General features: G+C 42.6%; 1 protein-coding gene across 1 annotated transcript in view; it reads left to right on the top strand.

The window, feature by feature from the left end:
• The first annotated feature begins 6,905 nt into the window (after window positions 1-6,905).
• LOC137299557 (guanine nucleotide-binding protein subunit alpha-11-like) overlaps window positions 6,906-16,895 on the top strand; it is a 45,399-nt gene continuing 35,409 nt past the window's right edge. The window contains exon 1 of the mRNA XM_067968384.1: window positions 6,906-7,416. Coding sequence (XP_067824485.1) covers window positions 7,263-7,416 — 154 coding nt within the window. The 5' untranslated portion in view covers window positions 6,906-7,262. The remainder of the gene's footprint in view (window positions 7,417-16,895) is intronic.

Here is a 16,895-nt window from a genome sequence, read left to right on the forward strand (position 1 = left end):
TTCACTCGAGTTTAGAAGAATGAGAGGGGATCTCAGTGAAACATTTAAAATTCTGACAGGGCTAGACAGACTGGATGCAGGGAGGATGTTTCCCCTGGCTGGGGCATCCAGAATGAGGGGTCACAGTCTCAGGATACGGGGTAGGACATTTAGGACTGAGATGAGGAGAAATTTCTTCACTCAGAGGGTGGTGAACCTGTGGAATTCTCTACCACAGAAGGCTGTGAAGGCCAAATCACTGAATATATTTAAGAAGGAGCTAGATAGATTTCTAGACACAAAAGGCATCAAGGGGTATGGGGAGAGACCGGGAATATGGTATTGAGATAGAGGATCAGCTATGATCATATTGAATGGCGGAGCAGGTTCAAAGGGCCGAATGGCCTACTCCTGCTCCTATTTTCTATGTTTCTATATTTATTCTGAACAGAAAATGGGGAAGTACTTTGAATAAAAAGTACTTCTGTAGATTTTCTTTCCAATTTAGCAGTGGTGATATAACTATTCTAAGTTTGTCATCTTTGACTCATAGAATGATACAGCACAGAAGGCTCTTTGAAAGAGCTATCCAATTAGTCCCACTCCCCTGCTCTTTCCCCATAGCCCTGCAAATTTTTCCCCTTCAAGTATTTATCCAATTCCCTTTTGAAATTTATTACTGAATCTGCTTCCACCGCCCTTTCAGGCAGTGCATTCCAGATCATAACAACCCATTGCGTAAATTTTCTTTCCCTCATGTCACCTCTGCTTCTTTTGCCAATTATCTTAAATTTGTGTCCTCTGGTTACTGACCCTTTTGCCACTGGAAATAGTTTCTCCTTATGTACTGTATCAAAACCCTCGTTAGTCCTTGAACGTGTTGTTGTCTCCCAAATCCGTGCCCATCTTTCCCGCAACTCCATGTTTGAATCCGTCCAATCAGGTTTTCGCCCCTGCCACAGTACGGAAACAGCCCTTATCAGTCACAAATGACATCCGAGGTGACTGTTACGATGGTCAACTATCCCTCCTCATCCTTCATTTGATAAAGTGCCACATAATAGGCTTGTCAGCAAAATTGAAGCCCACGGAATAAAAGGGGCAGTGGCAGCATGGATACGAAATTGGCTTAGTGACAGGAAACAGAGAATAGCGGTGAACGGTTGTTTTTTGGATTGGAGGGAGGTGTACAGTATGTTCCCCAGGGGTCGATACTAGGACTGCTGCTTTTTTTGATATATATTAATTATTTGGACTTGGGTGTACAGGGCACAATTTCAAAATTTGCAGATGACACATAACTTGGAAGTGTAGTAAACAGTAAGGAGGATAGTGATAGACTTCAAGAGGACAGGCTGGTGGAATTGGCGGACACGTGGCAGATGAAATTTACTGCAGAGAAGTACGAAGTGATACATTTTGGCAGGAAGATTGAGGAGAGGCAATATAAACTAAATGGTACAGTTCCAAAGGGGGTGCTGGGACAGAGAGACCTGGGGGTATATGTGCACAAATCTTTGAAGGTGGCAGGACAGGTTGAGAAAGCAGTTAAAAAAGCATACGGGATCCTGGGCTTTATAAATAGAGGCACAGAGTACAAAAGCAAGGAAGTTATGTTGAACCTTTATAAAACACTGATTCAGCCACAACTGGAGTATTGTGTCCAATTCTGGGCACTGCACTTTAGGAAGGATGTGAATGCCTTAGACAGGGTGCAGGAAAGGTTTACTAGAATGGTTTCAGGGACAAGGGACTTCAGTTCTGTGAATAGACTGGAGAAGCTGGGGTTGTTCTCATTAGAGCAGAGAGGGTTGAGAAGAGATTTGATAGAAGTTCAAAATCATGGCGGGTTTAGATAAAGGAAAGAGAAACTGTTCCCATTGGCGGGAGGGTCGAGAACCAGAGGACACGGATTTGTGTGGCAAAAGAACCAAAGGCGACCTGTGGAAATACTTTTTTTACGCAGCGACTAGTTATGATCTGGAATGGGCTGCCTAAAAGGGTGGTGGATGCAGGTTCAATAGTGGCTTTCAAAAAAGAATTGGATGAATATTTGAAGAGAAAAAATCTGCAGGGCTACAGGGAAAGAGCGGGGGAATGGGACTAACTGGATTGCTCTTAAAAAGGGCTGACACAGGCTCGATGAGCTGAATGGCCTCCTTCTGCGCTGTAACGATTCTATGATTCTTGACATGGTTGATCACACCATCCTCCCCCAACGCCTTTCCTCCATCATCATCCAGCTGGGTGGGACTGCGCTTGCCTGGTTACATTCTTATCTATCCAGTCATAGCCAGCAAATCACCTGCAATGGCTTCTCTTCCTGCTCCTGCACCATTACCTCTGGAGTTCCCCAAGGATCTCCCTCCTATTTCTCATCTACATGCTGCTCCTCGGCGACATCATCTGAAAACATGACGTCAGATTTCACATGTTCGCTGACGACACCGAGCTCTACCTCACAACCACCTCCCTCAACCCATCCACTTTCTCTCATTTATCACATTGCTTGCCCGATGAGCAAAAATTTCCTCCAACTAAATATTGGGAAGACCGAAGCCATTGTCTTTGGTCCCCGCTGCAAACTCCATTCCCTAACCATCGACTCCATCCCTCTCCCTTGCCACTGAATGAGGCTGAACCAGACCGTTTGCAAATTTGGCGTCCTATTTGACCCTGAGATGAGTTTCCGACCACTTATCCATCCGCTCCATCACCAAGACCGCCTACTTCCACCTCCGTAACATCGCCTGTCTCTGCCCATTTCTCAGCTCATCTGCTGCTGAAACCCTCATCCATGCCTTTGTTACCTCCAATGGTCTCCTGCCTGGCCTCCCATCTTCCACCCTCCATAAACTTGAGCTCATCCAAAACACTGCTGCCCATACCCTAACTCGTACCAAGTCCTGTTCTCCCATCACCCCGTGCTCGCTGACCTACATTGGCCCCCGGTTTTCTCATCCTTGTTTTCAAATCCCTCCATGGCCTCACCCTTCCCTAAATCTGTAACCTCCTCCGGCCCTACAACCCTCCGAGATCTCTGCATTCCTCCAATTCTTGCCTTCTGCTCATCCCCGATTTTAATCGATCCATCATTGGTGGCCGTGCCTTCAGCTGCCTAGGCCCTAAGCTCTGAAATTCCCTCCCTTAACCTTTCCACCTCGCTACCTCTCTCTCCTCCTTTAAGACGCTCCTTAAAACCTACCATTTTGACCAATCTTTTGTCATCTGTCCTAATACCTCCTTATGTAGCTTGGTGTGAAATTTTGTTTGATAACGCTGCTATGAAGCGCCTTGGGACGTTTTACTACTTTAAAGGCGCTATATAAATGCAAGTTGTTGTTCTTGTGTGATATACTGTAGTTAACGCAGGAAAATAACAGTCAGTACATTAGGGATTAATGATGGGGCAGAGAAATGACATGAAAATCCCTTCAAAGGGTTCAGATGATGTCATCAGTAGCGACAGAGAGGCTTGAGCAGTTCCTTGTCATCTGAGCCCTGATATGAGATTATTTTCACGATAATTGCCTGCATCCAATCATTATTGTTTTCTAAAATTCACTCTGACCCCTTGTTGGCATGTGCTTGTTGGCGGTGGAAGGTGTTTTGTTTATTATTTTTGGCAGAAGGTGATGTCACGATGTTCTATTCAGTGAAACAAAAGTAAAACACTGCGGATGCTGGAAATCTGAAATTAAAACAGAAAACGAGCAGAGGAGGTGTGGGCTGGTGCTCGGGGTGGGGGTCACCCATTCGTACACAGCGGACTGGTGAGGGGGGGGGGGGTTCCACTCCTCTTGGAGTCTACCTGCCTTTCTTCCCCCACATTCCCAGGCAATGGGAGCTTTCTCCCCTTTTCCAGATTTTGCATGCTTCCCTCCCCCCCCTGATGATCTGCTGTAACCATTTACATCTCTGGACCCATCTTTTGTTTCTATACTTGTCTCATCACCTCCTTTTGCCTTGCACCATCATCACTTTTGACATTCAATCACTCCAGCCTATCACAGATTTTGTTCTTTCTCTGGCTCTGTATTTGCTTAAAAGCTGCTTATCTCTAACATGGGATTAAAGGGACAATGGGAGTGTGGATACAAAATTGGCTAGGGGACAGAAAGCAGAGAGTAGTGGTGAACAGTTGTTTTTCAGACTGGAGTGGTGTTCCCCAGGGGTCAATATTAGGACCACAGCTCTTTTTGACATATATTAATTAGCTGGACTTGGGTTTAGAGGGTATAATTTCAAAGTTCGCAGATGATACGAAACTCGGAAATGTAGTAAACAATGTGAAAGATAGTAACAGACTTCAGGAGGATATAGACAAACTGGTGAAATGGGCAGACACATGGCAGATGAAATTTAATGCAGAGAAGTATGAAGCGATGCATTTTGGTAGGAAGAATGAGGAGAGGCAATATAAACTAAATGGTACAATTTTAAAGTGGGTGCAGGAACAGGGAGACCTGGGGTGCCAATACACAAATCTTTGAAGGTGGCAGGACAAGTTGAGAAGGCTGTTAAAAAAGCATGTGGGATCCTGGGCTTTATTAATAGAGGCATAGAGTACAAAAGCAAGGAAGTTATACTAAACCTTTATAAAACACTGGTTAGGCCTCTCCAGGAGTTTTGTGTTCAATTCTGGGCACCACACTTTAGGAAGGATGTCAAGGCCTTAGAGAGGGTGCAGAAGAGATTTACTAGAATGGTTCCAGGGATGAGGGACTTCAGTTATGTGGAGAGACTGGAGAAGCTGGGATTGTTCTCCTTAGAGCAGAGAAGGTTAAGGGGAGACTTGATAGAGATGTTCAAAATCATGAATGGTTTTGACAGAGTAAATAAGGAGAAACTGTTTCCAGTGGTAGAAGGGTCGGTAACCAGAGGACACAGATTTAAGGTGATTGGCAAAAGAGCCAGAGGCGGCATGAGGAAACACTTCTTTACGCATTGAATTGTAATGATCTGGAACGCACTGCCTGAAAGCATGATGGAAGCAGATTCAATAGTAACTTTCAAAAGGGAATTAGATGAATACTTGAAGGGATATAAATTACAGGGGTATGGGGAAAGAGCAGGGGAATGAGACTAAATGGATAGCTCTTTCAAAGAGCCGGCATTAAGTCTGATTCACTCTCCATAGATGCTGCCTGACCTGCTGAGTGTTTCCAGCATTTTCTGTGTTCTGTTCTGTTGATGTGTGATACATCTTCACTTAAAGGATAAGGGAAGTATCAGAACAAGTACTTCCCAACATTATTAGTCATGTTGCCTTCAATAAGAACAAATATAAATATTTGCCTTATCTTTGTTTAAGGAACACCTCCCTAGGTGTCATCATTTAATCTATTGACATAGCGATGACATCTATTATGGGAATACAAGTGTGAATATTTCCTGTCTGACACTAAAGTAATTGTAAACAATTTTACAACACCAAGTTATAGTCCAGCAATTTTATTTTAAATTCACAAGCTTTCGGAGGCTACCTCCTTCCTCAGGTGAACGATGTGGAGGAAGGAGGTAGCCTCCAAAAGCTTGTGAATTTAAAATAAAATTGCTGGACTATAACTTGGTGTTGTAAAATTGTTTACAATTGTCAACCCCAGTCCATCACCGGCATCTCCACATCATGACACTAAAGTAGGCAACAGAGGCAGCTGATTTGCTGCCCAATGTGATGACAAAGTGCTTGTATATATCTACAATATCACCTTATCACTGGCAGAACTACCTGCCCACATTTATCTGTAAGGAAATCTTCGCAAGTGCTTTCAGCCTGTCTGGAGTGGCCTGGTGCTGTGCTAGTTTTCTGCCTCGTATGTGGTGGGCCTCAGATGGATTCTCCAGTGAACAAATTCACTGCAATATGAGGTTAATTGTAGACCTGGGCTACAGCAACTCATACAGGGCAGAGAATCAAGAGGCAGGTTTCAGTTCATAAGAAACTGGGTTTGTGAAAGGGAACTGTAGCTATCAACGTGAGAAGCACTTTAGGAGAAAAGTCCCAACAATCAAAATATCTCAAAGTGCTTTCACATAATGGATTAACTTTGAGAGTACAGTTGCTGTTTTTATCAAGGGAAATGTCTACACCAGCAATGTCCCACAAATAACAATGAGGTAAAGGACCAGTTCATCCAATTTTTGGTGGTATCGGACAGCAGCGGTTCAAGAAGGCGGCTCACCACCATCTTCTCAAGGGCAATTAGGGATGGGCAATAAATGCCGGCCTCGCCAGCGACGCCCACATCCCATGAACGAATAAAAAAAAATGTGGGTCACAGCACTGGGAGAACTCACTCCTTTTTTCCAATAGTATCCTAAAATCTCTAAAATCCATCTCAACAGGCACAGAATGGGGCCTCAGTTTGATGTCTCCTTCCTCCTTCCCCCCTCCACACACTATTTTCTTAAGGATTATCTTGCATCTGTAACAAAATGTGAGGCGCACTCTGATGTACCATTTGAAATATTATAAGAAAAACGTGTGTGTGCTTTGACTGTATTTTACTGCCAAGGCATCACAACGAGCGAGTTACAGCAAAATATTCTACAATGGCAGGAGGAAACCATAAGACCATTAGCAAATTCTGGTGATGTTTAACTTGGATCTTGAAAACAAAAAAAAAGGTAGCTTCTCGCCCAGTTTTAATAGTTTACCATCAAGTTACCGTGCCTTCAATATTTGTGAAAAGTAGTATTTATACGTTTTATTTTGATCATTTTTCGCAAAACTCTTGTTAATATTGACTTCCCCTGTCTATTCGTGAATTTCTATTTTATATAAAGTCCCACACAATATAGTGTCAGGCAGTTGGTGGACTGAATAAGCCTCTTCGTTTATGCAACCGCAAATTAAATATGATTTCATAGTGGGCGTGCCACAGATTCTTGGCACTTTAGATCTTGTGAAACTCTTGCGGGTTTTCTTCCAATCCGCGAGTTTCAAAGGAGATAGACTCCGATTCTTCCTCACTTACCCCCTTTTTTTGCTCGCACTGATTTAGAAGGAGTCAGCTTTGCGTGATGATGGTAGATTGACAAAAAAAAAACCAGACACAAGTCTGTTCCTATTTCAGCAGTCGCTTAAATTCAGTTTTCAGGCAAGTTTCGCCTTGAGGTGTCTGGTCAGTTTCAGGGAAGTTTCGCCTTGAGGTGTCTGGTCAGTTTCAGGGAAGTTTCGCCTTGAGGTGTCTGGTCAGTTTTCAGGGAAGTTTCGCCTCGCAGGTCTTTTTGGTTTAGTTTCAGCTGCGTGTGAACGGGAAGGGCTTTCAAACCCGGGTATGGCTTCGTGCTGGCGTTGTTTATCCCGCTGTCGCTGTTTCTGTTGTCTATCGGAGGACGAAAAAGTATCGTTTGATATCAACAAGAAAATCAACCAGGCGTTAAAGCAGCAGAAAAAGAGACGGAAGAAAGAACTCAAACTTCTACTGCTAGGTAAGTGAAGAGAGATGCAACCTCTCTGATTCAATTATTTCATCCCCAGACTTAAAACGCTTCCATCTACCCATTTATTTATTAGTAATGCTGCTTAATATTTTATAAGGACTTCTGAAATGTGTCCACTAAACGTTTTATCTAACAGGGGAAGGAGTTCGATAAAATGTCACTACATTTTAAAAAATCAAATGTAAGATGATTATTTTCAGATTTTAGAATTTCACCTTGTAGTGACAATTTTAAGGATTTTGTGGGAAATTCGGGCGCAGGATATTCTGTCCATTTATGTTAGTAGATGCTGATCCATTGATTCGGTGCCCAAAACTCCGAATATACACCCCCAATAGGCGAAACAAGAGAAAAATTGTAAGGTTATCCTTATACCGAATAAAATTGACGCTAAAAGAACTTGGATTTTTATAGCACCTTTCACGACCTCAGGATATCCCGAAGTGCTTTACAGCAGATGAAGTACTTTAGAAGTGTAACCACTGTTGTAATCATAGCAGGTACAGCACAGGAAGAGGTCATTTGGTCCTTCCTGCCTGTGCCTGCTCTTTGAAAGACTTATCCATTTAGTCCCACTCCTCTGCACTTTCCCCATAGCCCTGTAAATTTTTTCCTTTGAAGTATTTATCCAATTCCCTTTTGAAAGTTACTGTTGAATCTGCTTCCACCACACTTTCAGGCAGTGCATTTCAGATTGTTACAACTCACTGCCTAAAAAAAAAATCCTCCTGTTGCCTCTGGCTCTTTGGCCGATCACCTTAAATCTGAGTCCTTTGGTTATTGACCCTTCTGCCACTGGAAGCAGTTTCTCCTTATTTACTCTATCAAAACCTTTCATGATTTTAAACACCTTTATCAAATCTCCCCTTAACCTTCTCTGTTCTAAGGAGAACAACCCCAGTTTCTCCAGTCTCTCCACATAACTGAAGTCCCTCATCCCTGGCATCATTCTAGTAAATCTCTTCTGCACCCTCTCTAAGGCCTTGACATCCTTCCTAAAGTGTGGTGCCCAGAATTGAACACAGCTGAGGCCTAACCAGTGTTTTATAAAGGTTTAGCATAACTTCCTTGCTTTTGTACTCTGTGCCTCTATTAATAAAGCCCAGGATCCCTTATGCTTTTTTAACAGCCTTCTCAACTTGCCCTGCTACCTTCAAAGATTTGTGCATGTGCACCCCAGGTCTCTCTGTTCCTGCACCCCCTTTAAAATTGTACCATTGAGGTTCATGTTGCCTCTCCTCATTCTTCCTACTTCACACTCCTCTCTGTTAAATTTCATCTGCCATGTGTCTGCCCATTTCACCAGTCTGTCTATGTCCTCCACATTGTTTACTAGATTTCCAAGTTTCGTGTCATCTGCAAACTTTGAAATTATATCCAAGTCCAGGTCATTAATATATATCAAAAAGAGCAGTGGTCCTAACACTGACCCCTGGGGAACACCACTGTATACTTCCCTCCAGTCTGACAAACAACCGTTCACCAACCACAATGTAGGAAACACAGCAGCCAAATTTGCACACAGCAAACTCCCACAAACAGCAATGTGATAATGACCAGATAACCTGTTTAATGGTGTGGTTGAGAGATTAAATATTGGCCAGGACACCAGGGAGAACGCCCTTGCTTTTTTTTTGAAGTAGTGCCATGGGATCTTCCACGTCCACCTGAGAGGGCAGGCGGGATCTCGGTTTAACGTTTCATCTGCAAGGCGGCACCTCTGACAGTGCAGCACTCCCTCAGTACTGCACTGGAGTGTCCACCTGGATTATGTGCTCAACTCTTTGGAGTGGGACTTGGACCCACGACCTTCTGACTCAGAGGCGAGAGTGCTACCCACTGAGCCACGGCTGACACATAATTGAATGAGCGTTGATGTTAAAAGTAGCCTCGTAAACCCAATTGCCAGGTCTTGATCTGAAACCCAACCTTACTAGAATCAAACAGCGTAGATCTTCTCCTAGAGCTTGATTGATTTTGACTGCCTATACTGTAACTCTGGCCTGGCATGAAGCCATATTATAAAGATCCATTGAATAATCTGTGACCTATTAAAACATTGTATGGAATATTTTTTAATGTTTGGACCAAGTGTAGTACACCCACCCCTCTCATCTAATGTCAAAAAAATAAGTCATTGAGGAATGGAAATTCTGATCATATATTAAAGCACACATGCACATCGGTGTTGGTTAGGCTGAGGCCCATTTACCTTACAAGAAAGGCTGGCAGAAACCATTCTCAGCTGAATGGCTGCAGCTTGGTTGCAGCTTTAATTCCCCTTCTCTTTACTTCCTGGAATGTGTCAGGTTGGAACTTTGCAGTCCCTGTACGGTGGAAGCTGCTACTCCACCACCACCTGCTAGGAGGCACAAACACAGCCTGTGGGGTGCCACACAGCTGGGCACAGACACATGCCTGTGGCAGAGTGCAGTGCCACACAGCTGGGCACAGACACATGCCTGTGGCAGAGTGCAGTGCCACACAGCTGGGCACAGACACATGCCTGTGGCAGAGTGCAGTGCCACACAGCTGGGCACAGACACATGCCTGTGGCAGAGTGCAGTGCCACACAGCTGGGCACAGACACATGCCTGTGGCAGAGTGCGGTGCCACACAGCTGGGCACAGAAACATGCCTCTGGCAGAGTGCGGTGCCACACAGCTGGGTACAGACACATGCCTGTGGCAGAGTGAAGTGTCGCACAGCAGGGTACAGACACATGCCTGTGACAGAGTGAAGTGTCGCACAGCTGGGCACAGACACATGCCTGTGGCAGAGTGAGGTGCCACACAGCTGGGCACAGACACATGTCTGTGGCAGAGTTGAGGTGCCACACAGCTAGGCACAGAAACATGCCTGTGGCAGAGCGAGGTGCCACACAGCTGGGTACAGACACATACCTGTGGCAGAGTGCAGTGTCGCACAGCTGTGCACAGACACATGCCTGTGGCAGAGCGAGGTGCCACACAGCTGGGCACAGACACATGCTGTGGCAGAGTGAAGTGTCGCACAGCTGGGCACCTAAGACTGTGGTGAGGGAGCCAGTCAGTAGAGATTTTCTGCTTTCAGTGATTTTTTAGACTCTGTAGTAGACTGGAGTCCTCAATTTAACAGGCATTTTTATTTATTCATTTTGCTCCACCAATCTGTTCAGATTTAAAAAATTCTTATTTCACATCCATACAATAAACCCCTGCCTTTTTAGCCAGAACATCGCATTTACCTTTTAAAATTAACCTTTATATAACTACTAGAAAATACCTGTAACTACTGCAAAAAGACTAATTTTTAAAATTTTTTTTTTTGTGCCTTCTCCCTTCCTCCTACCAGGGCTTTTGACTCAGCCTGGGGTGTGTTTCATCGAGAGCCCTCAGGTACTTCACCCTTCATGTCTGAGTCAAGGCGGTGAATCTTGGCAGCTGTTCGACTGTAGGGAGTCACACAGCAAAGCATAAACCAGCCCTCGCCCATGTGTGTTTCCCAGCAGGGGAGGGGGGAGGGTCATAGATCGCAATGAGAAACATAAGCCTGGACCAGTTTTCTCTCTCCGCCCACCCCCATCCCTCGCCGCCGTCCTAGCTCAGCAAGCTGAAGCCATTTGGGGCACTCCAACAGCTGCTCTTGTTAGGATCAGTTGACTCAGCACAGATAGGGATGAAACCTTTCTAACATTAATAACTCAGTACACACAACGAGGGCTGCCAACCCTTCTGGATTGTCCTGAAATCTCCCAGAATAAAAGATTAATTGCGAGCAACCCGGGAGAAAAGGGTTGCTCCACTTTCTGATTATAATGTAGGCGATTGTGGCGTTTATAGCACCAGAATCACAAAAATAAATTTCACACGAACTTCAGGTCCTTCCATGTTTCCAGCCAGACGCACAACAAAGTTGAACAAACACTCCCAGGGTGCACTGCGGCCCTGGCACAGACGCAGTTTAACCGGTAAATGGATAGAGCTGTTTCTGGAGCGCAAAGGATTGTGGGTATTACAGCCACAATTAATGACTGATTGACACAAGGGTGGACGTGTTGGGCGACCAATGGCGGAAGTGTGCGGTTATGGGGTGGGGGGGTGGCAGTTGAAGGTGGGGAATCGTGTGATGAAACTTCCCGGGATATGTCCGACCAGAGTTGGCAACCCGACACACCACACCTGCATTTAAGAAAGCGTTCTGTCAGTTTTGTAGTCGAGGTGCGTGTCACAACGTGATCAGTAACAAAATATCTCCATGTTGCAAAATGCAGCTGTTCCAAAGACTTTGTTCATTTAAAAATTCAGAGCGAAAGAAAACAGACAAAGACAAGAAAAAAGATTGCTCTTCTGTATGTCTGGAATTTGCAGCAGTCTAGACTTGCTCCAGCAGCCAATGTGGCATTGTTTCAGCTGAGTCTTTACAGGAGGCTGCTCCTCAGCTGCAATCGCCTCAAGACTTTCCTATACAATGATAATGTCCTTTTAAAACTTCTCTGGCTGAGTGCTAACAAATATGTCCAAAACATTTGGTTTTAATAATCAAAAAGAAAGTAATTTATTCTGTCCAATGTTGCTGCAGTTGTTCTCTATTTGTTTAGCTGTACTGTAAAACAACCAGTAAATTGAATTTTCTTCTTAATTTTTTTTACTTTATGATGGTAGGCGCACCAGATCTCCCATTCTCAGCTGCACTCCTTAGTGAGCTACATGTCAGCCTTGGCACAAGGGTGGCTCTCTGACTCAGAAGGTTATGAATTGAAGCCTTACTCAGACTGGTATGAGACAACCTCTTGGATGAGATCTCATGCTGTTTGATTCAAGTAAGATTGGGTTTACAAGGCTACTTGGGTTTCCAAGGCTACTTTTCACATCAACAGTCATACAATTATGTGTCAGCTGTGGCTTAGTTGGTAGCACTCTCGCCCTGAATCAGAAGGTCATGGGTTCAAGCCCTGCTCTAGAGGTTTGAGCACATAATCTAGGCTGACACTTCATTGCAGTACTGAGGGAGTGCTGCAGCGTCAGAGGTGCCATCTTTCGGATGAGACGTTGAACCGAGGTCCTGTCTGCCCTTTCAGGTGGATGTAAAAGATCCTACGGCACAATTTGAAGAAGAGCAGGGGAGTTCTCCTTGGGTTCTGGCCAATGTTCAGCGTTCAACCAGCATCACTAAAACAGGTTATCTGGTCGTTTTGTCTCAATGCTGTTTGTGGAACTTTGCGGCAAATTACCTGCCACATTTTCTTACATTACAGCAGTGATTACACTTCAAAAATACTTCATTGGCAGTGAAATGCTTTGGGATGTCTTGAAAGGTGCTGTATAAATGCAAGGTCATTCTTTCTTTCTAGGTGGAAATGATTGCATCATCAGTGTCTATTAAGCTACCATTGGGCCAAGGCCAGCTGTTACTGTAAATGAAGTGTGGGAGGTGGCCCCCATGTTTACATGCCATTTAAGCAATTAGATATCCACATCACATAACAGAGTTCAGTAACATTGCAGGATGTAGCACCTGATGTGCAAAAGGTCACCCTGAAGAGAGGAGCAATTAGATAGTGTAAAAGTGCCCTTAGAAAGACACTGAGTTGGGGAGAGAGAAACTGGGCCTGTTGGAGAATGGCACTGGGAAGATTGGCAATAGAGATGGGGACACATTCAAAAACTAAAGGGAAAGACGAATAGTGAAACAGAAACTTATGGGGAAAAAAAAAGAACACGGAAAGAACTGGGAGTGCCTGAGAAGGCACAGGGGGAGATAATGCACAAGTAAAATGGTAACTTTTTTAACATTTAATAATCTAGTGGTATGCTTTATAACTGCAGCAAAGCCAATAACTTACTTTGATCTCACAAGGCACTGGGACCTTTTTCTGAACATCACCATTTTCAATCAACCAATGTGAGGAACTGATGAGGCAAAAGTTTGAATTCAATTTTAAAATACAAAATATTTCTGTATTGTATCTTTTCATTTCATTGGTAGTTGGGTCTTGACATTGGGATTTTTAAAATAAGTGATGGCTGCTGTTTCTGATAGAATTTCTTTTGCTCTTGCCCTGAGCACCTGAGGTTAGAGAGACTGCAATGCTGGATAGGGGCAGATGTGAGCTAATTGTCAATGATTGCTTTAGCTTTTAAAGGAGGTATCAGGTCACAAGTTCCATTAGACTATGTTTCAAGTCAGAACTGGTAATTGACTCATCAGTTCAATCTACTGGGCTGATAGAAATAGTTAATATTGATTACCTGCTTGTTGGGAAAGGATCTGGGGTTCTTGAAATATCTTGCTTATTGAGGAAAAGACCCTTTTGATCTGAGGTGTGATAAGCTGCCAGAACCAGATATAATTATAATGCTTTTCTCCATGTCTTTATGTCACTCAGCTAAACTAAGCAACTGTGGTGAGACAGAGTTCTATAATCATAGAGACATACATTTATGTAAAAAAAACTATTCAAAAACTCAGTTTAAAGGACTCTGAGAATTCAAAATGTTTTGTTTCAGAGACAGGTTTAAATTATCAGAGAAAGTTGTGTGTTATGTTGCTATTTTATCTGCTGATTTATTTTGCTTCTATATAAGTTTTCATTTCACAAAAAATGTTACTTGTAGTTTTAGCTTGAACAACCTCATCTGTCAGCACAGTGTTTTTCCACCAATTGAAAAAATCAGGACTGGACAACCTGTAATAATTCTGCTGTACACCCCATCAGTACAAATGTGGATTGCAAACTCTGAGGCTCACCACTCTAAGGTTTAATTTTGAGGCACAGGCTAGTAAACTGTCTTCAAGTCAGTGACCAGGCGTCATCATTGCACTAAGCATTGTGACATCATCACATCACCAATTGTGACTTCATTAAATCACCAATTATGACATCGTTATGTCTCTGATCATGAAATTTCATCACCATTTGTGACATCATTACATCACTGACTTTAAGATTATCACTGATTGTGACATAATTATGATACTGATTGTGATGTCACTATGACACTGATTGTGATGTCACTATGACACAGATTGTGACATTATGATGTCACTGTTCATGACATTACATCTATAATCATGATTGTGACATCATTATAACATTGCCATCATTATATCATCGAGCACATTCCATCTTCGATCGGAGTGTCGTTACGTCCCTGTTTGTGACGTGACATTTATCATGGTAACATTACATCACCAATGCTTCATCATAGATGGTGACAACCTCACCTCATGAATTGTGCCTGACACTAACAATAAGCTCCACTGTTAAGTCTGTGCTTCTGTAAATATAGTGGAGTAGCTTTGGGCGCAATTGGGTACAAATTGCACTGGATAGGTTACAGTTCAAGTTTCCACTAAAATATATTTGCATAATGACAAATGTATTTGCATGATCACAAGCATAAAATCTTCTGTGAACCAATGCAATTGGTCAGCGTAACAGAACATAATTGTTTATTTTTTTTCCCTTGCATTACAAAATAATCATTGATCTATTTGAGAGTGGCAACCTGGTGCAGTTTTATTAATACAGCTGAAAATGAGTTTGTCACAAAAAAATAAGCATTTTTAGTAAATGTCCAGTCCTCCACCTGTGAGTAACCTAATTTTAAATCACTGAAAATGACTTTGAAAAACTATACTGAACCATTTACTAGTTTCATTGGTGTACACTAGTCAGTTTCTTAGTAAGTTATATTTTTTTAATATGTTAAACCATGCCTACTAGTGTCTGTGCGCTTAAGAAAACGAGCTTAATTTGAAGACCCTCCTTGAACGGTCACAAACGGGCACAATCAGCAGAAACTCGCCATCCTCGTTCTTTCAATCTGGGGACATGGCCATTTTTGTGGGCAGGGCCGGCTTCGGGCGCAATGATTTTTGAACCAACGTTAAAGATCGCGGGAACTTGATTTACTCGATAAAACCAGCGCAATCTAGCAGAAACTCTACCCCAGTATCTGTTGCGAGTCAAATATGCTACGTGACTTGGGTGGCAATGACGTCGTTAGAGCAAGCTGATGCTGGCTACTCCAAGACCTGCACTGGTCTGGAAACTCCCAAGTGAATAAAGTCCCTTTGGGTTGTACAGCTGTGAGTAAATCTGGATATCAATGGAATTAAAATCACATTTTACTGGTATGACAACACAATGCCAAAGTTGCATGACAATTTAGTTTCACTTGATTTTTTTATATTTTAACCATTAGACGTTCCAAAAATTTAAGGAATCTCCTTGAGATGACTGGCTCTGTTTGTTTTCTGCTCACGTAATAAAGCAACAGGATCAGCTTCGTTGCTGTAATATTCACCCTAAACTAAAAGCTGAAAACACAGTTCCATGTGAAAAGGGTGTTAACACTTCATCTATACTTGCCCTCTCTCCAGTTCTCCCTTCTCCCTTGTTAGCTCTCTATCTTGTTTTTTCTAACTTAATGTGACTCTTTTCTACAGATTCTGTTTTTGCTATTTAAGTTTAAAATGCTTAACTTGCCTTTCTCCTGCTCTCCATCAACTCCCACTGTTCATTTTAAGAGTTGAATCGACTTTTGTTAAGAATCATTTTAATTGGCTGAAAATCAGCTTTAAAGACCAGTTTCCCTATCACTGAATTTCCTACCAAATTCAAAAGATTGGTATGGCCAAATCATAAGTCACATCCAAGGACAGAAGTAAAGACTAGACAATGTCCAGACAAGTAAACTTATCCATGGGGCTTATTTCATTTCACAAAAACACTTTTTTTTTACCTGAGAGTCCTTTTAAAGTATTTGTAAATGGGATATATTGGGTAAATTAACTGATCCTGCACTCCTAGTGGGAATTTATCATCAAAGGGAACGTGGATTGGAAATAGGGCTAAAGTGCTGCACCTTTGATTCTCTGACCCATACTCTCCTTGAGTGCAAGCTCCTTCTGGGAGTACACAGTTGGTGAAATATATAAATTTATATAAAGCCAACTTTTAGATGATGAGTATTTCTGCTCAAGAGGTCAACACAATCCACTCTTGAATTGGGCACTCATGGATTATCTGATAATCCTTTCTTTTGGAGAAAGGCTATTCCTCTAGCTTTAAAAACTAATCCTGTCATCCCACAATTGTTATTTCTTGGTTTATTTCTTCTTTAAAACTTTTTTGAATTATGGCGTTATCATGCATTATGGGCCGATGGGTTTATGCTCTTTACCTAGATTTCTTAATCTAAATAAAAAGATGGTCCTGAATTGCAATCTAAAATTGAGGTAAAAATCAAAAAAGATGGATGTAATAATATCTTCAAGTACTCAACTGTGGGATTGATGCTAGTCATTAGAGTTAAATAAAGTAAGACTTATATCTATTGCATCTCTCAGAAATGTCCGAAAGCATTTTGTATACAATGAATGACTTTGAATTTCATCCCACAAACAGCGTTAAGATGAACGACCAGTTAATCTGTTTTGGGTGATGTTGGTTGAGGGAGGAATGTTGGCCAGGATATAGG

The sequence above is a fragment of the Heptranchias perlo genome, chromosome 29, assembly GCF_035084215.1.
Source record: "Heptranchias perlo isolate sHepPer1 chromosome 29, sHepPer1.hap1, whole genome shotgun sequence".
In the NCBI taxonomy this organism is placed as follows: domain Eukaryota; kingdom Metazoa; phylum Chordata; class Chondrichthyes; order Hexanchiformes; family Hexanchidae; genus Heptranchias; species Heptranchias perlo.